The sequence below is a fragment of the Perognathus longimembris genome, chromosome 2 (genome assembly GCF_023159225.1).
Source record: "Perognathus longimembris pacificus isolate PPM17 chromosome 2, ASM2315922v1, whole genome shotgun sequence".
In the NCBI taxonomy this organism is placed as follows: Eukaryota; Metazoa; Chordata; class Mammalia; order Rodentia; family Heteromyidae; genus Perognathus; species Perognathus longimembris.
This window is the reverse complement of record NC_063162.1, coordinates 21,632,048-21,654,207: the sequence shown is the minus strand read 5'-3', so window position 1 is coordinate 21,654,207 and position 22,160 is coordinate 21,632,048. Positions and strand designations below refer to the sequence as shown.

The following is a 22,160-nucleotide window of genomic DNA, read 5'->3' as shown; positions in this document are numbered from 1 at the left end:
AGGCAGAAAAGTTCATGAAACTCAACTCCAGTTAACCACTAGAAAACCAGAAGTAGAGCTGTGGTTCAAAGTTGTAGAGCACTAGCCTTTAGCAAAAAAGCTCAAAGATAAACCTGAGGGGCTGGGAATATGGCCTAGTGGCAAGAGTGCTTGCCTTGCATACATGAAGCCCTAGGTTTGATTCCCCAGCACCACTTATATAGAAAACAGCCAGAAGTGGCGCTGTGGCTCAAGTGGCAGAGTGCTACCCTTGAGTAAAAAGAAGCCAGGGACAGTGCTCAGCCCCTGAGTCCAAGCCCCAGGACTGGCAAAAATAAAAAAGATAAACCTGAAGTTGAAGCCCCATGCCAATCCTCCCCCCCAAAAAAGTACTTGATAGCAGTGCCCCAGAGAAATGATAGCAGGAGCCTTCTGCCATTGTGGCATGCTCCAGATGAACAAAGAAAAGTAGGAACACACAAGAAGTTTCTGTCATCTTTGTGCCAGTTGCTTTGTGTTGATCTGCCCTGGGTCCACTCCTTCTGATCCCATCATACCTGACTGAGATGTGAACATAAATGGATATGTCTACACTGGAGGCCAGGTTAAGATGTTTGTATAAAGAAACTTGGTCATTAGAATCTAAAGAGAAAGCAGGGTGCTGGTGGTTCAAACCTATAATCCCAGTTATTCAGGAAGCTCAGATTTGAGGATTGCAGTTTGCAGCCAACCTGGCCAGAAAAGTCCCTGTGACTCATCTCCAATTAACTTCCAAAAAAGCCAGAAGTGGAGCTGTGGCTCAAGTGACAGAGCACTAGCCTTGAGCACAAAAGCTCGGGGACAGCCCCCAGACCCTGAGTTCAAACTCCAGCACACACACACATACACACACGCACACGCACAAAACAAAGCTGGGTACCAGTGGCTCATACATGTAATTCTAGCTATTCTGTGTGGGAAAAATCTTTTCTAAATAGTTTGCTTCTTTTCTGTTAATCTGAGAATTCTTTTTCTGCTTTGGCCAAGTGGCTTGGCCCTTGCTTATTACATTTTAGTTACATACTTCCCAGCTACACTTAAGGCATCCTGTTAGAAGGGCCTTGAAATTGTTACATCCTTTCACAGATTGAGAACCTGAGCTCAGCCAATAGGAGCAGAGGGGCGGGCCTGCTGGGTTGGGAGCAGCTTGCCTGCTCTGGGTACTTGCTTGGCCGGCCAGATTTTTGGCTGATAGTGCACTCTTCTGCAGAAGTAAACTGTTGCCTTGTTGAGTTTCTTTTGGTGTCCCCATTCTTATGTAACACCCTAATATCCCAAGCCATCTCGAATATCAGGCAGTTTGAAGTCAGCCAAAGCAACAAAGTCTGTGAGTCACCATCCCCATTTAATCAACAAAAAAGTCAGGCTGGAGGTACAGCTCAAATGGTAAGTGTGTCAGCCAAGCAAGCAAGGCCCAACTTCAAATCCCAGTACCATTCCAACTCAATGTTAGTTTAGAATGGCATATTTTCTTTCATTTTGCATAGCTGGATTTTTTTAAATCTACATTTCATGTGTGGTTCCCCTTTAAAAATAAAAGCTGGGTGCTGGTGGTCCACACCTATAATCCTAGCTACTTATGAAGCTTATGTCTGAGGATTGAGGTTCAAAGCCAGCCCAGGAAGGAAAGTCCATGTAACTTTTTTTTTTTTTGCCAGTCCTGGGGCTTGAATTCAGGATCTGGGCACCGTTCCTGAGCTTATTGCTCAAGGCTAGTGCCTTACTACTTGAGCCACAATGGCATTTCTGGCTTTTTCTGTTTATGTGGTACTGAGGAATTGAACCCATGGCTTCATGTATGCTAAGGCAAGCACTCTACCACTAAGCCACATTCCTAGCCCCCATGGGATTCTTATCTCTAAATAACCAGCAAAAAGTCAGAAGTGGAATTGTGGCTCAAGTGGTAAAGCAGTAGCCTTGAGCAAAAAGCTCAGGAACAGGGCTGGGAATATGGCCTAGTGGCAAGAGTGCTTGCCTCGCATACATTAAGTCCTGGGTTCAATTCCCCAGCACCACATATATAGAAAACAGCCAGAAGTGGAGCTGGGGCTCAAGTGGCAGAGTGCTAGCCTTGAGCAAAAAGAAGCCAGGGACAGTGCTCAGGCCCTGAGTCCAAAGCCCAGGACTGGCAAAAAGAACAAAACAAACAAAAAGCTCAGGAACAGTGCCCAGGCCGTGAATTCAAGCCCCAGGACCAGCACAAAAATAACTAGATAGGATGTTTGACATACATAGTCTTTGGGACACCTACAGCTTGTCCCTATCTCCTCAGCATGTAGGCAGGAGATTCACATGGGGACGAGGGAGCTGAGGTCAGATGGGCTTCTAGTCATTAAAGAAACTGAATCATGAGGCATGGCCAGATATGAAAAGACAAGCACTTTGTTTTTTTGTTTTTATTTTGGAGGTTGAACTCAGGGCCCTGAGCCTCTTTGTGCGCAAGGCTAGTGCTCTACCACTTGTACCACAATGCCACTTCCAGCTTTCTCTAAGTGGTTTATTAGAGATAAAGACCCTCATAGAATGTTCTGCCCGAGCTGGGTTCAAATCACAATCCTCAGATCTCAGCCTCTAGAGTAGCTAGGATTACAAGCATGAGCCAACAGTGCCTGGCAACAAGCACTTTGTTGAAGGATGTAAAAGGCTTTAGGCATGTGAGTTTGGAGTTGTGCAGATTTGGGGGAGGGAGGGACAAAAAGACAGACAGCAATTTGTGCATAGCCATAGTGTTTTACTGGATCAGTGTTATTTCTTATTTTACAAAATATACATAAGAGCCAAAAATGCAAAGCAGTCAACAGTGTCTGATGGGGTGGGTAGGAGGCTCCTGGGACCTTTCCCCTCAGATTCTGGTTAACTGGGAGTGTGAGCTAAATAGGACAAGCAAGTATATAAAGGGTATAGCAGCATGGCAGGGGTGCTGACAATGAGGTGGGACCTGGGTCCTATGGTCTCTGCCCTCTTGGTGTGTTAAGGAACATCTCTGGGTATACTGAGTAGAGGAAAAGGAGGCTATGTGGGGTAGAGCCTGGGTTGATCAAAGAGTCTAGTGACTGCCCCCCCACACTGGGTTCAGGTGCTATGCCTGCCTGCCCTTTTCCCTCTCCCCTAAGGCATCTACTGAGAGGAGTGGGAGGACCCAAGTTCAGAAAAATCCCTGGCTCACTCCATGCCTCCAAATCCAGAGGACACGGCAAGTGAAAACTCAAAGTTGTAGCCATCAAAACAGGTGAACAGGCAGGAAGGATAGGCTGAAATTGTGGGTTTCAGCCAGGATGTCTCCTACCCATCTTCTCCTGCCAACCACCATCATACAAACAGAAGGAGAGAGAGGTAGGAATTCCAGGAATGAGCCAGATAGCTGGATCCCAGGCTCTCCTAGGACGCTGAGAAAGGTGGTGATTGTAAATTTCTGGGATGTTTCTAAGGCCTTCTGTAAACACTGGAAACTCATATGCCGATGGCCTGGGGCAGCAGGTCTGTGGAACCTGAGAGTTCATGATCTGCCGACACTTTCTGTTCTCTACCCCAACCAACTCCTAAGACCTAATCACTGACTCAGGCCCAAGATTTCTTCTACATTCTTGTCTCCCTCCCAAAGATTGGTCTGTAAAGTCAGCCAGTGCCAAGGACAGAGCATCCTCTCTGAGAAGGGAGTATTGGGGGATGTTTGTGAGATCAGGGATGGGAGAAGCACCATAGCAGGAGAACATTCTGTCTAGTGTTATTTCTAGAGTTGGGGTGGATTGTCGGGAAACAGTGCCTACAGCAGGGGTGCCCTCAGCACTGGGTCTCAGGCAGGAGGGAAGTGAAAGCTGCTGGGAGATGGGAAGACCCTCCAAATGCACTTTGCCCACTCTCTGGCCCCTTTAGCTCCAAGGATCTGTACTACAGAAGCTCCAGGCTCTTGGATCCCTACAGCCCCCAGGGTACAGCTAGGATGAGGACAGATCCGGGAAGAAAAGGGCAAGGTCCACTTGGACTAGGACTAGAGCATGGTTCCCCCCTGGACACATTGTCCCCCTTCTCTGGGGAGCTAGATGACATTGTCAAAGAGCTGCATAGACCTCATGATGTTCTCGTCCTGTGGCCATGGTGTGAGGGAGGCAGATTGGAGAAAGAGAGAAAGAGGGAGAGAGGGGGGAAAAGCTTGTCAGATTCAGGGAGGACATGTAATCAGACATGGGGACATTCAGAGGCGGAGGGAAAGCCAGAGAGACTTGAGATGAGGGAGGGGCAAGCCCTCCATCATCATGAAGGAACAGTGTTGGGGAAGGGAGTGAGGTAGGAAGTAGCACTCTACCCAAAGGAGCCTTTTCCTACATCACTGATTCAGACTTGGAGTCCAGACCAGGGAAATGTAGAAGGTAGGGCTGTACCTTTTGGCAAGACTCAATGAATTCCTCGATCGTCACCACACCATCCTTATTTCTGTCCATCTTCTACAAGTAGGTGGCCAGGCAGGAAGAACAAAAAGGACAGTTGGAGAGAGTAGTCAAACAACTCTGATAAGTTCCCTTTTGGTTCTGCCCTTTGCCCCAGGGCCCTCAAGCCCACAGAGTCCCAGGTACCTGGAAGAAGGTCTCCACATGTTCCCTTGGGGCTTCCTCCCGGAGTGCTGGGTATGTGTACTTGCCCATCATATCATAGATGGACTTCATGATGTCCAGCATTTCCTAGTAGGTCACAAGAGAAGAAGATCCCTCAGAACTTCTAGTCTCCAAACCAAGAGGTCTAGGGACTAGGGCAGACCTTAGCCCTTCTTGGTAATACACACATAGGTTGCTGTCTTCCCACATGGCTTTGCGCCACTACCACCACCACCCCTCACCCATACAGCAGCCTCCAAACCCTTCAAGCTGCCCTGCACCTCCTTGGTGATACAGCCATCTTTGTTGAGGTCATAGAGGTTGAAGGCCCAGTTCAGCCTGTCATCTATGGTTCCACGAAGAATCACTGACAAACCAGCCACAAAGTCCTGGGCAAGAGGTAGAGAAATCTGTGTCTTCACTCAGGCCTTCCTTTGGGTTTGACCTGGAGACACTGACCTTGAAGCCCCAGGAAGTAGGCTTTGCTACTTCACCTCCCCCAGCTCACCTCAAAACTGACAGAGCCATCATGATTGGTGTCAAAGGCATTGAAGAGAAAAGTAGCATAGGTGCTGGAATCTATAGGATGAGTATGGAATTAAGCTAGGTTTCCAGACAGGAGAGGATTTTCTACCTGCATGCAGCTCCCCCATACCCCACATCACCTTGGCATACCCAGCCTTCCAGAACCCTCTCCCCCATTCAGCCCAGACTGTTTCCCTTTGGACCTTGCCACCTCACCTCCTTGAGGAAAGAACTGAGAGTAAATCTGCTTGAAGTTCTCCTCATTCACAATTCCACTGGGGCATTCCTAGGAGGGAAGGACAGTTTGGGGGCACAGACAAAACCTGTTTCTCTTCACTGCCCTTCCCCACCTCACCTTGCCAGAGACAAACAGAGCAAGGGGAAAAAAAAAAATCTTCAAGCCCCCAGGGACTCATCATGTGGCTCTGGTAATGGCAGGAAGGGCTTCTTCCCCAGTGTGCAAATTAAAAGCATGTTACTAAGTCCTCCAATTTACAGCCTGCCTCTGTTCTGGCCCTGGCTCTGCTCAGGCTGGAAATATGGCCTCCCACCCATCTCCTTTCCTCCTCTTCTCAAAAGCATCGGGGTCATTTGCCCTGCCTCTTCTGCTCCAACACTTGCCCAGTTTGGTCTTGCCTTCAAACTCACATTCTTGAAGCCTCGGTACAGGACCTGTAACTCCTTGCGTGTGAACTTGGTTTGCTCTTGCAGCTGCTCCAGACCCTCTGGCCGGTGACACACGGTGGACAGTTCAAATTCATCTTCCACACTGTCTGCAGGAAGCGGTGGGGGGACAACCCCACCTCAGGCCCGGCCCCCAGAACCACTCTTCCAAACCACCCACCCATACACCCTCCTCCTTGTTCCATCTTCCACACTGATGATCTGACTGCTAGTCCACTGAACCCCGAGGTGAGGACATGGAGGCAAACAGAGAAGACGCTGGTCAGCTTCAAGGCCTGTTGATGCGCTAAGGCCAGGCCTGGCCCCAGAGTGAGTGGTCTGGACTCAGCGCTTGTCCTTGGGCCTCTGATCCCTGGTTAGAGGGGAGGGCCTCCTGACGCATCTTCTCTCAAAGGGAGGAAGGGGAGGGAGTAGCAGGCACGAGAGCTCGCAGGCATCCGAGGGTGGGCACTGTAGGACCGCCAAGCCCAACTCAAACACCTGCAGCCCTGGTTATTAAGTCCAAATCTTCCCAGGTCCCCAGCCATGCCTGAGCCATGCCCCGCCCAGCTCCAGCCAACCTCCAACCAGACCACAATCCCCGCTCCGCCCCGACCCGCCCCCGGCTCCCAAGGTCCAGCCCCCAGGCAAGCAGACCAGGCCCGACTCCCACAGCCCCAGCCCCAGCCCCAGCCCTAGTCCCAGCCCCACTCCCGCCCGGAGAGGAAATCACCTGGATCCAGCGGGCGGGGTCTGTGGGGGCGGAGGGAGGCTGGGGCGGCTAACGCTGAAGGGAGCGAACTGTCACTGAGAAGGCGGAGCACCCGGCCCACGCAAGGCCCTCCCCTTGCCCCCCACACTCACAAACCTCACAGACCTATGTGTTGTGATGCACACGCCACAGCCCGGCGGCCAAAGCACACGTAATCGGCACACGAACCCCACGCACGCCCTAGCATCCGTCTTTTTTCCACATCTACCCCCCCCCCCTCATGTAAAATCCAACACAAGCTCCATTAGCTACAAAACGGGCCTTGACAGCTTGCAGAACTCAGTATGATCCTGTAGGTGAGGGCAAGTCCCCACTAAGAGATGGAGACTTAGAGACAAAGCCAGCTGAGCTAGGGGACCAGGTTGGGACTGAAAATCAAAGGATCCCTAAGGATAGCTCAGCCTCCGGGGGAAGGCGGGCTTCGTCCTCCACACCTGTAATCACCTTGTTGCAGGGGCAACAGGTGACATGCATCTCCTCCGAGGCCCAAATCCTAGGCAGGGCCGCCACATAGTCAAGGGACTGAGAGAGCTAGGACACCACCGTGGAACCTTCCAGGTACCCGGCCCGTCCCTGCTACACTGTCCAAGCCCCCCTCTGATCCAGGCCTGCCCGCGGCCACACCCAATACCCCCTCCCCCGGCGACATCCACGGTCACTTAGGACCCCCCCCAACCCCAACTACCTCGACCAGTAGCCGCCCGCTCACACCCTGTATCCCCCTGCACCGATCCCCACCCCTCACACTGCACACACACACACACACACACACACACACACACACACACACTCGCCCCCTCCCCCCAAGCACAGCAGAGGCACTTGCTTTCACTGACTGAGGGCAGGGCTTGGGGCCCGCAGCAAGGCAGCAGCTTGAGGAACCGCTGCTTCAGCGCTTTTTTAGTGGGCCCTGGAGGGTGGCCTGGGAAGAGAGAAGACCCCAGGAAGGTATATTAACTCCCACCAATCCTCTGCTCCTACACCACCACCCCCAATCAACCCTGGCATGGACAGGAATAGGAGAATGGGAGGGGGGTTGGAAAGGGAGTGATAGGATAGCCTAGGGTGGTAGTTAAGGAAGCCTACTGGGTCTCATAGGCAAGGGATGTGCAGAGGTGAAGCTAGGGCACTCTGTATAAGGGGACATGGCCTGTGATAGTGAGGCAGGCAAAGGGCTTCATCTGCCTTGGATGCCATGGCTGGACCACACAGGGTGATGCACTCCAATATAAGGACTAAGTATAAAGTTTCTTCTCTCTCTCTCTCTCTCTCTCTCTCTCTCTCACACACACACACACACAGTTGACATGTACAATGTAGAATGATGAATCATAGAGAGGTGCCAGTGACAACTTGATACCCTATAACTCACACCTGATGGCCTAATAAGCATACTCCAAAACACACACAGACACATATACTTTTACCTAGTGGTCCTAACACAAGCCCACAAATGCGACATACATAAAGCCTAACACATTGAAACCCACAGAAGCTTCTTCACAGAACATGATCGAGTACACAAAAACATACAATGGCCCTGAGACTTAACACTGTGTGTGCTAAGGATACCAGGCAGGACACATATTCAAGTTATGTCATACCAATATTATAAGTGACTTGAGTCCCCATGACACCCTAAGTTGCCCCTCATTTACAGAGGCTTCATTGGTCCTGACTATATCCATTTTTCTTTCCTGTAACCCTCCATTCCAAGACTCCTCACCAGCTAACTTACCTACAGGCAAAGTGTGGCCCTTTTCCAGTAGTCCTCAGTCTGACTTGTTCTTTGAAGGAGGAAGGATAGTATATTTTGAGGCAATAATGTAATAACTACTTTGATGTATTAAGGGGTTATATTGAGTGAGGCTCATTGACCGTGCTACTTCTTTCTTCTCTGTCCTTATGCATGTATTCTTCAGTTCTAAAGGCATCCCAGGGGACCCTCAGCAATGCTGTGTGTGTGCGTGTGTGTGTGTGTGTTTTCCAGGTGTATTCACCTCCAAATTCCTAGGTCAGAACTCCGTGGACCTGATTCACTGATTAAAATTGGTCTTAGTCCATTCCTAAATTCTCTCCAAGCCCCACCCCCTACTCCATACTGGCCTCAGTGGCCACCCTCAGGATTAGCCCTTGCTCTTAAGGGTTAACTATATAACAGTATGGCCACCTGGCCTAGCTCTCATTCTACCTCCCCCACTCCAGGAGCTACAGAGAGGTGGGAGGGGAGGCAGTGGGGCAGGCTAGGGGATCGACAATGGCCTGGCCCCAGGCCCAGCACTCCATTAGTCAGGACTCTGGTTTCCCAAAGCCGGATTGCCTGGGGCTTTGATGGTAGAGTCATCAGACTGAGGGTGGCTCTCCCACCTCTTTTATCCACCCCCTCCCTCTTGCTTGCTTGCTCCCAAGCCTCAGTCTCCTCTGAAAGTGGGAAGAGAAAGGGACTGCCTTCAGCCTATAGGATGCTAGAGTTTCCCACATGGCCCCTCTTCCCACGAAAGGAGAAAGTTAGGGCCAACTGACTTCATCTTTTCTTGCCAGGATGAAAACAAGCTCGACTAGCCAACCCAGTATAACAGGTCTAAGTCTCTGTTCCCTACTGCAGTAACTATAGCAGAGGATGGAATGCACTCTTATTAAACCCTAGACCAGGCAATTCATGCATCTTCTGCCCCCAACCTCTTTAGCATCTTTACCATTTTCTCAAATGTCTACCCTACAGCCTTTAACTCTACCCCATCATGATTCTTTTGTTTGTCCCCATGTGGCTTTACTGGCCAACAGTGGACCCTTAAGCTTAACAGTTCTCTTTGTGAAGAGGAAGGGGAGGCCAAAACTCTAGGTTTGGTGAGGTAGAGATGTTTCCCTCTTTCAGGTGGGATGGAGAAGTAACTTCCTACTCCCAATACTGAAGACCTGAAGACCACTGTGTCCTTGGCTGATGGGTGAGAGTTCAGAAAGGGGCTTGGGAAGTAGAGTTCCTGATCAGATCTATTCCTTAAATCTCCAGAGCTATACACATGTCATTTAAAACACTCCCACTCCTGTGCCTCCAGAACTCCCTTCCATCCCAAGCCTTGGGTATGGAGCTGGTGTATTTTGGGGGAACTCTGGGAACATCACCCAATACCCAGGGAGGTTTAGCCACATCCCCTGTCCTGCTTGGACAAGGTCACATCTACTATCTCAGAAAGCCACATACCCAGTCATCCTGACACATGCAATCACATATCTGTCATCCACACAGGCTCTTAGAGATAACACACTTTGTCATCTCTCAAACAGGAACTCACAGTGACACTCCACATCTCACACACTAATTATACACACCCTGTAACTATACTGCACAAGTGGAGGTGTGGAGTCACTTACATCTTCATAGCCTTGTAGGACTTGGCTCCAAGAGGGACTTGCTCTGGCATTATCTCGGGATCCTCGGAAGCTCTCTCTTCTACTTCAAACATCCCTTGCCTGCCCCCGCCCCCAGAGTCCTGCTGGTACATTCCAGATTCCCCTCACCAACTCCTCTCCACACTCCCCTCCTCCCTGGTGAGAAAACTTGCCCTTCATTCCCGTCTTCCCTTGCCCAGACTGCTTGGAAGACCCCTTGTTCTCTGTCCTAGATCCTGTCCCCAGACTAAAAACGCCCTCCCTACCCCAGATGGCCATCACTCACCTGCTCCCCCTCATCCCCAGTCATGAAGATGGTGCAACCCCCTTCCCAACACTGCAGAGTGCTGACCCTGCGGCCAGCAGCTCAGGCGACACCTGGGTTACCTTCCAAGGAGACAGGCTCAAAGAGGCCAAACTGTTCCAGGACCTTGACAAACAGCGCGAGGACCACAAGCACAGCGACCATCTCCAGTCCTTCCAGGTTCATGGTGGGCCCGGGGCATGGCCCCCATCCAGCTGAGGCTCAGACACACTGGCCAGCTGCTGCACACCACTTCCCCCTCAGATTCCCCTGTAGGACCGCCCTGCAGTCTCCCTCCCCATCTCCCGCCCTGGGTCTCCTCCCTCACCGCTCCCCCGCCTCTGCCCCACAGCCTCCAGCCACAGCCCCGGCTCCTTGCTCCTTCCTACACGGGCCACCTCAGCCTTTGAACTGCCTACCTCCTCGGGAACTTTTGCTGTGAAGGAGATGGTCACGGAGGGAGGTAGCAAACAGCCTCTGTTCCTCAGAGCCCAGACACCTGGTGGCCACTCTGTGCCACAAGGAGAGGATGGACAGAGCTGCTGTGCTTAGAAGGCATGTAAAGGTGCATGTCTGTAAAACACTACGATCTGCACACAGGTAACTAAGAGATGTATGGGTCAGAATACATTAAGGGGCCTCTGGGTGTTTTCCTATGTTTATATTCCTATATGTCCCTTTTATGTGTGCTTACATGTGATTGTGCACTTGTCACAAAAGGTGTGTGTTTTGTGTATGATCGACATGGGCCTGGGGTGTCTACGGGAGGCATGTGAGTGTGTGTGTGCACATTTCTGAGCGCGTATGGGGGTGAGGGTTGTGGGATGTGGGTCTGGAGTTTGGTAGGTTTGGGTGTGTTGTATGATTGGGAAGCTGAGTCTGCACTGTGAAACTGTATCGACATGGAATTGTGTGAGAATATAAGGCAATGACCTCTCTTGTCAGGAGGACACTATCAACACTAACATCGATCGCGGTTGCCATGGAGACTGTGAGGAGGAAGCACTCTCTTCCCACAGGCCACAGACTGTGAAACTGAGGCCCAAGGGAGGGAGGGTTATGTACAATAACCTCTTATTCCCTTCAAGACTGTCTGGGGGAGGAGACTGAGACTGATTATGGTTGCCTTTGGGATCAAGACATATGACCTTTATGGGAATGGGGGTGTCGCAGCTCCCACCCCCTTCTGGATGGAACCTCAACAAGGAGATGCCAAAGTCCAGCCTGTTCCTTGGGAAAGGACATGCTAATGGAGAAGCCCCAGTGGTGGTTGTGGGGTGTGTAAGGCCTGATGAGACAGTAAGCCAGAAGACAAAGGCCTCTGCACTAGTAATATTTACCAGTATCACCACTAACAGTGATTGAACACTTACTATTTACTAGATGGTGCTGAATGCTTACAGACCTTATCACTCTGAACTCTCAGAATAAATCTATGAAGGTAGTACTATTTTTCCCATATGTCAGGTGATGAAGCTCAAAGTCAAGTTAAGCCTATCTCCAAGATTAGAGCCGCCTCATGCCACACTGGCTCTGCTCTTAGAAAGCCTGTCCTCCTAGGAGACTCAGTTTAAGAAGACTGGGTCTAGGGGCAGAACCCTCTCTCTTATCCAGCTCTGAGCTGTGCATGTCTCAGCCCCCTTGGTGGTGGGGGCTATTTCCTACAGCTCTAGTTAAGGATCACGAATCTGCAGTTTTGCATAGCCACCACTAGGGGTCAGCCATTTACCTCACACTACATCTTACCCTCTTTCCTTTCCCAGCTCTTCCTTGTTCTCTCTACTTGCCCAAGGCTGAGGTGGTGAGGAAACGAGTCAATTTAGAGGTTGCTTTCAGTTCCTCATTCCTTAGGGGTTACTAGTTTACAAGTTGAATTGGCAAATATATTCCTATTACTATCCAAATTCCACCCCTGATATTTAATACCTTTCTTCTTCAACTATCAACAGGTGCCACTCATTGCCAGTTTTGCCACTCATTGTCCCTCAAACAAACTCAGTCCTGCCTCTCTATCTTTGGTCTTGCTATCCTCTCTGTCTGGATGCCTGACCTGCTGCTTTCCCCCTATCTTACAATTCTTAGCTATCCTTTAGGTAAACTCCCTTTGCCCTTCGTTATCTTCAGACCTTAGCAATCTACTAATTTCTTGATCTTCTACCAAACTCCTTACTGAGCCTCAAAACTCAGGACCTAATTTTGTATTGTTATTAATGGGAACAGTATAAATGGAGGTGGTGTGGCATGAGAATAGTATCATAGGCCCAGGTGCTAGACTTCCTATTTGCCCTAAATTATCATTCCTGCCTCCAGACTTACAGCTAACCATAGTTGTATCTAAAAAAGTTATTCTGGGCTGGGGATATGGCCTAGTGGCAAGAGTGCTTGCCTTGTATACATGAGACCCTGGGTTCGATTCCCCAGCACCACATATACAGAAAATGGCCAGAAGTGGCGCTGTGGCTCAAGTGGCAGAGTGCTAGCCTTGAGCAAAAAGAAGCCAGGGACAGTACTCAGGCCATGAGTCCAAGCTCCAGGACTGGCAAAAAAAAAAAAAAAAAAAAAAAAGAAGGAAAAAGAGAGAGAGAAAGAATAACTTATTTATTTATTTATTTATTTTGGCCAGTCCTGGGGCTTGGATTCAGGGCCTGAGCGCTGTCCCTGGCTTCTTTTTGCTCAAGGCTAGCACTCTGCCACTTGAGCCACAGCGGCACTTCTGGCCATTTTCTATATATGTGGTGCTGGGGAATTGAATCCAGGGTTTCATGTATAGGAGGCAAGCACTCGTGCCACCAGGCCATATCCCCAAGCCCCTACCCCCTTTTTTTTGTTTTGTTTTTTGTGTTTTATGTGGGTGTTTTTTTTTTTTTCGCCAGTTCTGGGGCTTGAACTCAGGGCCTGAGCACTGTCCCTGGCTTCTTTTTGCTCAAGGCCAGCCACAGCAACACTTCTGGCTTTTTCTAATGCATGTGGTACTGAGGAATTGAACCCAGGGCTTCATGTATACAAGGCAAGCACTCTACCACTAGGCCATATTCCCAGCCTCTCCTTCCTTTTTTAATGCCAGTCTTGAGGCTTGAACTCAGGGCCTGGGAGCTGTGCCTGAGCTTTTGTGCTCAAGGGTAATGCTTTGCCACTTGAGCCACAGCTCCACTTGTGGCTTTTGGCTGGTTAATTGGAGGTAAGAATCTCACTGACTTTCCTGCCCAGGCTGATTTGGAACTGAAATACTCAATCTCCTGAGTAGCATGAGTCACTAGCACCCAGCTAATTGCTTCTTAAAAGATAACGGTCATTGGGTCACCTAGGTAATAAAGGGATTGGCATTTATTGAACCTACTTTATATCCTGGATACCGAAAGTATAACTTAGTACTCCTAGCAAATGACATATAGAATCTGTTATTCCTGTTTTCACAGCTAACATGGTCAAGGTGAGCATATTCATTTTTTTTTATTTTTTGTAATTTATTAATTAAACAAAAATTTTTTGACAAGGTGTTGTGCAAAAAGGGTACAGTTACATAGTAGGGCAGTGTGTACATTTCTTGTGATATCTTACACCCTGTTTTTCTTTCCCTTCCCTAGGTCAGGTAGACATATATACAATACACAATGTACCAAGAACATATACAGTAGCCACGTGGCCTACGCCCAAGAAGCATATTTATTTTTGGAATTAAAAAAATTGAGGTTCATCCAGTGAGTTTTATTAAAATAATTTCAGATGCTAATTTGATTTTGACTTTGACCAGACCAATGGTCTGCCAGCTTTCTCAAGCTGACTTTCCAGTGTGTATGGGGTGCCAAGAAGTCCTGGGAAGGGGCTGGGGATACGGCCTAGTGGCAAGAGTGCCTGCCTCATATACATGAGGCCCCGGGTTCGATTCCCCAGCACCACATATACAGAAAAAGGCCAGAAGGGGCGCTGTGGCTCAAGTGGTAGAGTGCTGGCCTTGAGCAAAAAGAAGCCAGGGACAGTACTCAGGCCCAGAGTCCAAGCCCCAGGACTGGCCAAACAAAACAAAACAAGAAGTCCTGGGAAGCCAGGGAATGGTGGTTTACACCTGTAATCCTAGCTACTCAGGAGGCTGAGATCTGAGGATCGTGGTTCACAGTCAGCCTGGGCTGACTCTAACCTCTAAACACACACACAAAGCTCAGAATCTGAGCTGGTTCAAATGATAGAGCACTATCCATAGGCAAAAAAAGCTCAGGGATAGCATCCAGGCACTGAGTTCAAGCCCCTGGATGTGTGTGTGTGTGTGTGTGTGTGTGTGTGTGTGTGTGCGCGCGTGCATGCAGTCTTGGGTGACTATGATCCAGTTTATGTTGGGAGAACTAAAGATGATAGAGAAGGTCAGATTCCATGAAGCCTTGAATGCTGAATAAAGTGCCATCATTCTGATAGGAGAAAACAAAACGAAACAAACAAACAACAAAAAACAACCTCCTTGCTCTCTGTTGCTGAGTTCACAGGTGACAAACCTGTCCCTGTACCCTTCTTTGCCTTGTTTCCCCCTGCTCTCAACTGGGACCATGACCCAGGCTCACAGGGATCTCTGATCCTAAGTCAAGGAGATCCCTTGTGGATAGATCTGTCAGAAGTGAGAGAACAAGTTGTTTTTCCAGCCTTGTCCCCAGTCATGGAGCCCTTTGAGAAGCTTGCCTAGATTTGATCTCCCTGTCCCACTGAACTTAGCTTTTCACTCCACTGATATTTTTTCCCCCTGCTGATGCTAGGAACTGAACCCAAGGCCTTGCACAAACTGGGCAAATGCTATACCAGTGAAACGTCCCCAGACCCAGGAGTGAAATCTTAATGGAAGTACTTCAGGTAGATGAGAACCCAGGCAAAACTATGCACGGGGCATTAGTTTCTAGATCCCTCATCTCATCATTTAGTCATTTATCTTCCATAGTTCAAACTTGGAACAAACTGGGCACAGTGGTTCATGCCTGTGACCCTGGCTACTCAGGAAGCTGAGATTGGGAAGATGCCAGTTCAAAGCCAGCCCAAGCAAAGAAGTAGTTAATGAAACTCCCATCTCAACAGAAAAAGCTGGGAAAGGTGATGCATGCCTGTTATCCCAGCTATGGCAGGAAGCATAGACAGGAAGTCATGATGCAAACTGGCTACAGCAAACATCAACCATATCACAAAAAATAACCAAAGCAGAGAGGGCTGAATGCATGGTGAAGAGCTGACTCCAAACCCTAGTATAGCCAAACAAAAAATCTGGAATAACCTGGTGGAGGAACTCACCCTATGCCACTTACTCCCTCACTGTAACCCAGTGAGTAAAGACACCCAAGTCTTTTTCTTAGTCCCCCAGACCCATTCCTTCCCAGCTAAAGCCAAAGACATGGGCAGCCCCCAGCTGCATCAGGTGATTAATGACCTCCCCAGGCACTGGGGCTATTTTGGGTCCTGGAAGTCATGCTTGCAATGATTGAGAACTGGCCCCGCCTGGCTCCAGCCATCTGTCACTGGAGACAAGCCCAAGCAGGGGTTTGGGGGACACAGTCTTCGCAGGAGATTTCCAATAACATGACTCTGGCTCAGCCCCCCATCTCCCCTCCTTCTGAGGTTACATAGCAAGAAGCAGCCATATGTCCTGCCTATACTCCAGGGGCTCAAGTGGGGCCATATAGAGCCAGAGAACTACAGATCCTGGAATACCATAGGCAGCCAGGTTGTTTCAGTCTCCTTGAGCCCAGGTGGGGATCCAGCTGGGGAGGTGATTCTGGGTTCCGTGGGCCCTGCTCAGATAGTTCTAAGGAAACCCAAGTGGAAGTGTGCACAAATGTCAGCACTTCCACATGAAACCCACAATACACATAAGTTCCACACACTCCACACCAAGGTGTAACTTCACAAAGGTTATACAAGCAATATAGTGATTCAGATCTCCCAACACAACCCTAAAGTATAGAACTCCAGGTAATCCCAGGATGTGCAGGTCCAGTGGTTACAAGAGGGTCAGCAATGCACAACTTAGTAATGCACAATCTATGAATACACACTACCTGGAACAGACAAAACAGTGACATACATTCCTATGCCACACAGGTCTATGCATCCTGCCACGCATGACCTCACTGGCTGAATTCATACTGGTTTAGTCTCACCTCAGGGCTTCTTTCTTCTGGACACTGACCACTCCATCATCTTAAGACCCCCACACTTTTTCTCAGCTCAGCAGCAAGCTTTGCTTGCTTTTATCTTCTTGCGCTCCTCCTTATGTGAGTCCCCCGCTCCCACTTCATTCCAATGAAAAGTCCTTCCCCCTCCACCATTGTGAGGGACCTTGAGGCACCCTCCGCCTCTTATTTCTTCTTTGAAGAGCCCTATCTTTTCCTCCTGCTCAGTAAGGGATTCTATCCCTTGTTCCATTTCTGTCAGGGAGCTTGTCCTTCAAACCCTTTTAATTTGAGGGATCCTGCTCCGTCTGTGTGAGTGGCCCTTCTCCTCACCTCTGAAAGAATCCTTTCCTACTTCACTCACTTTTGGGGGAGGGTCCTACCCCTCCCTTCCCTTCTTCATACCTGGAGACAATGATCCAGCCACCAGCTGGTAGAGGGATCGTGCTGCCTGCCCCAGCGGGCTCCGGCACCTGCGGGGGCAGCGGTTCATGGTTCAGCTGAGTCTATGGCCAAGCTCCGCCCCCAAGGTACAGGCCAGCGGGGGCGGTCTCCGCCCCCCATCTGTGTGGGCTCTGCGTGGGCGGGGCGGGAGGGCGTGGCCCACAGGCAGAGAATTTGATTCTCTGTTCTGCTGAACACATTCTAACTCCACCATCTGAAGTACCCACCCCCAAATTCCTCGAATGGGGAGAGGTACAGGGACAGGGCAAAGCCTCCTCACTGCCTTCTCTCCCAACGTCTGCTGGATTTCTGGCAGGTAGCCGGTTACATACAGATTTGGGGAGAAGAATTAGATGGGGAATAAGTCTTACTGTCCTTCTGCTGCCTCTCCCCCACCCCCAACCCTCCATATTGCCACAAAGATGCTAAGGGGTAAGAGGACATAGTTGTCATGGCAACTCTCCACACTTCCATACTTCCTGAATCAATGGGAGAAAAAACAAGCAAGAGGAAGGATCAGCATGTTAAAGTGGCAAAAAAGAGGAAGTAGAGCAGGGTACCCACTGCTACAGTCCTGGCTCCAAATCCCTCTTATCTTTCCATCCTGGTCCAGGAGGTTCAAAGACTAGATCACCATTACACTAGTGTAAGATGCCGCAAGTAGAAGCCTAATTATCCCTCTCTCTGCCCTAATTCTTTTCCCAGGCTCATCTCTACCAAGTAAGACCCAAAAGGGGGGGGGGGGACTGTGAATGTGGTAGAGTGCTTGCCTCATAGATATGAAGCCCTGGGTTCGATTCCTCAGCACCACATATGTAGGAAAAGCCAGAAGTGGCGCTGTGGCTCAAGTGGTAGAGTGCTAGCCTTGAGCAAAAAGAAGCCAGGGACAGTGCTCAGGCACTGAGTTCAAGCCCCAGGACTGGCAAAAAGAAAAAAAAAAAAAAAAGACCCAAAGGGACCCCCTTCCAGGACCTCTGAATGCTTTCAGACTCCAGGGAAAGCCTACAGAAAAGACATTTATCCGACAAGTATCCTTTTTCTTGGAGGTGGAGTTTTGTAAACTGCATTTAAGAGGAGATCTTAAACTCTGTTCATTTTGCCCACTTGATTTGGCAATGATCTCACCTCGGAATTAGTTCTGTACGCGGGGCTTCTCTAAGCCACACGGGGGCGCCCTACTCACAGCAAGAACACCTATGGCTAGAGGGACAGGCCTCCTACAGCTGTGTCCCAGCGACTCAGCCAGCACAGGTCTGCCTAGTCAGACCCCAACTCTCTGTCTTCTGTCCTTTGTCTGCTTCTCGGATAGAGTCGCTACTGACTGCAATCTTTTCCTACTATGTGGAAATGTCAAGGGGCCCAGGAGGGGTAGGACTTGGATCTCCAACCCTCCTCCCCTTCCCACTCCTCCCTTCTCCCCCCACTCTTGCTAAATAAAAGTACTTTCCAGCTCTGGTTTGAGTTTAGGGTGGGAGTAGGGAAAACTGGCCATCAGGGGTATCCAGAATATCCTCAGGATAACTTTGGGGTCTCTCACCTAATGGACCTGGATGCTGGAGCTGGAGACTACCATCTTACATCATTACATCAGATCCCAGGAATCCCTCCTGCACAGGGAAGCAAAGGCCTGAAGCAAGGTTCAGCACCGAGGACAACTCTCCTTCGGATTTCAACTTGGCAATTCAAAGAGCTCAGTACTGTTAACACTGTGGTACCAAACTCATTAGACTCTTGTAATTAACAAGCCCTCTTTTGAGATGAGAGGCCCTGGTAGACCTCTAATTCTACTTCTCAAGTCCTATGTGGAGCTATCTACAGCAATGATGCCAATGACCTGGACCATTATTATAGATGCTTGTCAAGATATGACATTGGGTCTTACTTAGGGCCTCTCAGTTGGCTTTTGTGCTCAAGGCTGACACTCTACTATTTGAGCCACCTCTTCACTTCTGGCTTTTTGTTGGTTAATTGGAGACCAAAAGTCTCAGACTTGCCTGGTGCCGGCGGCTCATGCCTGTAATCCTAACTACTCAGGAGGCTGAGGTCTGAGGATCACAGTTCAAAGCCAGCTGGGGCAGGGAAAGTCCATGAGAATTATAACTCCACTTAACCCCCAGAAAATTGGAAGTGGTGCTGAGGCTCAAGTGGTAAAGCACTAGCCTTGAGCTGAAGAGCTCAGGGACAGCACCCAAGCTGAGTGTTCAAGTCCCACAACTGCAAAAAAAAAAAAAAAAAAGCCTCAGACTTTTCTGCTTGGATTGGTTTTGAACTGCAACCCTCAGACCTCAGCCTCTTGAGTAGTTAGGATTACAGGCTTACAGGCATGAACCATTAGCACCCAGCCATTTGGCCTTCTTGTTAACTTTGGAAAGTTGGCAGCAGGCGGGAGGAAGTAGTATTCCCCACTTTGCAGGTAAGAAAAGTGAGGCCAAGAAAACAAAAAGTTGGGACTGGGAATATGGCTTAGTGGCAAGAGTGTTTGCCTCGTATACACGAAGCCCTAGGTTCGATTCCCCAGCACCACATATAGAGAAAGCAGCCTCTGTGGCTCAAGTGGCAGAGTGCTAGCCTTGAGCAAAAAGAAGCCAGGGACAGTGCTCAGGCCCTGAGTTCAAGGCCCAAGACTGGCAAGAAAAAGAAAAAAAGAAAGCAAAAAGTCACATAATCAGTACACTTCTACTCTGATTGACCTGAGATAGCACACTTTCAAATACAAGTGATTCCTCACTTCCCCCAGAGGGGGGGGGGGCGGTCATGAGGCCTGAACCTGGGGCCTGAGCAATGTCCCCGAGCTCTTTTGCTTAAGGCTAGCACTTTGAGCCAAAGTGCCACTTCCGGTTTTCTGGTGGTTAATTGGAGATAAGAGTCTCCCAGACTTTCCTGACCAGGCTGGCTTTGAACTGTGATCCTCAGGTCTCAGGCTCCTTAGTAGCTAGGATTACAGGCATGAGCCACCAGCAGTATTTTGATTCAATATTTTGATTCAACTAGGGAGAGGATGATTTCATTAAAGGGGAGAATCAAGCAAAAAGCAAATACTGATGAGCGGGTATGTTAATAAGGACCCTCGAGTCCTTACTATCAGGATCCTGAGCTGTGAGTGGGAACAGAGTTCATAGTCCAGCCAGATAGCAAATCCTTAGAGTCTACCCAGATCTGAACCCCATCTGGGGAACATCTGGCATTGTCACATATCAGGGACTGCATGAGTGAATGTTCTCCCTTTTGGGGTCTTGGCATAACAACTAGAATCTCCAGGGTCACTGAGTTGGGTAGACATTTAAGGCACCACATTCTAGTATCCTCCTCCATTCCCAGGTCTCAGCTGAACTCCATTTAGGCAAGATAAGGATCACGATCTCCCTTCACCTTTGTTTCAGCCTCAAGAGAGACAGTTTCCCTACTCCCTCTGAGCTCTTGTAAAGGCTGCATAACATGACACAAATACACACACATATATGGGAATGTACACAAAGGAACAGTCACCTGCACAAAACATGGACAGACCCACTACATCCAGGAATACACAAATGCACAGAGGTACTGGTTTCACATTCCTCCCAAAGTAGAAAAGAGGCTATCTGGGCAGCAGCGTGTTTTGGGGGAGCAAAAGGAGAACCTCACTGCCGTTCCCAGGCATAGAGCTTTTGTCTCTGGCTTTGGCTTTGGAAGGAGACAAGTGGTTGTGTTTTCTCTGGGGATTAGGTGAAGTTCTGAAAGGGTTTTTGAGGAATAAAGAAACTTCAGTTAAGAATAATCTAATTTTTTCCTAGGGTAGGGGCTGAACCCAGCACTAATCCAAGCTCTCCTATAGGAACCAAATACCAAACCATAGCATGTTTCTAGGAGTTTGTCTGGGCTGCTGGACACTAGAGCCCCTCTTTGGGTCCACCCTGGTTATTTGAAGAAAACTTGGGGAAGAAGTAGGGTACACTAAAGATCTCCATCTACACCAGGAAACCAGAGAGGTAGCAAGGATAAGAAGCATGAAGACTCAAAGAACCTCACTACAGGCGTTACACATGAAAAAGTACACAACCAACCCCAAATGCTAAACCCACATAGTTCCACAATCAAGAAATATCATACATACACACACACACACGAAATATAACACAATCCACTTTAGTAAATGTGCATCCCACGAGGTTCATGGTCATAAGTCTTATAAAGAGACACATTGACATAAAACAAAACCCTGACACATTATGGTAATCACACACCGCTTCATGTGAAATCATACACTAAAAGCACATAGCTGTGTGTACAACAGAAACACATGGTCAAAATAACAAGCACAGCCAGGGCCCTATACAACCTCACTCAACTGATAGGATCATACAATCACACTGCCACAGGCAAACACACTCACCCTGTCACCAAGCCCACAGGCACATGGCAACCAGCTGTGGGAGGTGCACACATATACACAGACACACATAAAATGACAGGCGCTCACCGCACGTAACACCTCCCACTCCAGACACTCCTAGCCCTGTGTCATACACTCCCACACCTGCTGGCTCCCTACACCTGCCCCACCTGCTCCTCAAGCCTCCCCCCACCCCCGGGGCTTTGAACCTCTGGGTCCTGATGCTCAGACTAGTTGGGAGGGTGCATGGGAACCGGACAAACTGCAACTATGGGTCAGGTCAGAGGTTAGAGAGGTGGAAGGGTCTTGAGGTAGGGGAGAGGGAATCCAGCCACCCTTCTGAGACCCCCGTGTCACCGACTCACCGGTAAGCTGGTCATAGGAGCCATCCAGATCTCGAGAATCGGACAAACTTTCCTTGCGGCCCTGGCCCCGCATGGCCCCCGGCGCCCCGCTCCCGCCTGGGCCGTGGGAGGGGGGCGCCGGGTGGCCTGGATAGGGCGCTCACACGGCGCCCCCTGGCGGCCTAGTGCGCTGCAGGGGCTAGGGGGTCGGGAGAGTAGGTCTGGGGCTGTCTAGAGACAGACCCCGGTTCTCGGGTCCACCTGGGGGTCCCAGGGCAGGCGCAGGAGGCTCAGGCAGCAAGTGAGCACAGAGCCCGAGGCAGAGCTGGGCGCAGAGCTGGAGCTGGAGCCCAACCGCCTCTCTTCCCGCCCCCTCCCCGCGGCTGTCACTGCCGCCTCCCCCCTTTGGCGCTGCCGGGATTGGCTCCCCCTACCCCCGCCCCCCACCCTCTGCAGCTCGGAGGAGGCACCCGGTGAAAGGGTGAACTGGAAAGTGCTGGGAGCTCTTCAGAAACATCAACCGCTAAACCTGAAAACCACGGGTCTTGGAGGGGTGGGGGAAAAGTGGAGGGGCAGAAAGGCCCCATTGTGAGGAAACC

The 22,160-nt window shown here is 49.8% G+C and overlaps 1 protein-coding gene across 3 annotated transcripts; it reads right to left on the bottom strand.

Annotated features, from left to right (window-relative positions):
• Window positions 1-2,739: 2,739 nt before the first annotated feature.
• Kcnip2 (potassium voltage-gated channel interacting protein 2) lies at window positions 2,740-21,899 on the bottom strand. Of its 3 annotated transcripts, XM_048338402.1 has the most exons (10): window positions 21,583-21,899; window positions 7,390-7,489; window positions 6,529-6,641; window positions 5,781-5,905; window positions 5,349-5,418; window positions 5,116-5,186; window positions 4,889-4,996; window positions 4,590-4,694; window positions 4,398-4,460; window positions 2,740-4,102 (listed from the first exon to the last, which is right to left on the bottom strand). In XM_048338402.1, the coding sequence occupies exons 1-10, from the start codon at window positions 21,653-21,655 to the stop codon at window positions 4,055-4,057; spliced, it is 876 nt and encodes a 291-aa protein (XP_048194359.1). In that variant the 5' UTR covers window positions 21,656-21,899; the 3' UTR covers window positions 2,740-4,054. The 3 variants fall into 3 exon arrangements, with proteins under 3 accessions (XP_048194359.1, XP_048194358.1, XP_048194357.1); XM_048338401.1 differs by lacking the exons at window positions 6,529-6,641; window positions 7,390-7,489; XM_048338400.1 differs by lacking the exons at window positions 6,529-6,641; window positions 7,390-7,489; window positions 21,583-21,899 and adding an exon at window positions 16,807-17,340.
• Between the last annotated feature and the right edge of the window lie 261 nt (window positions 21,900-22,160).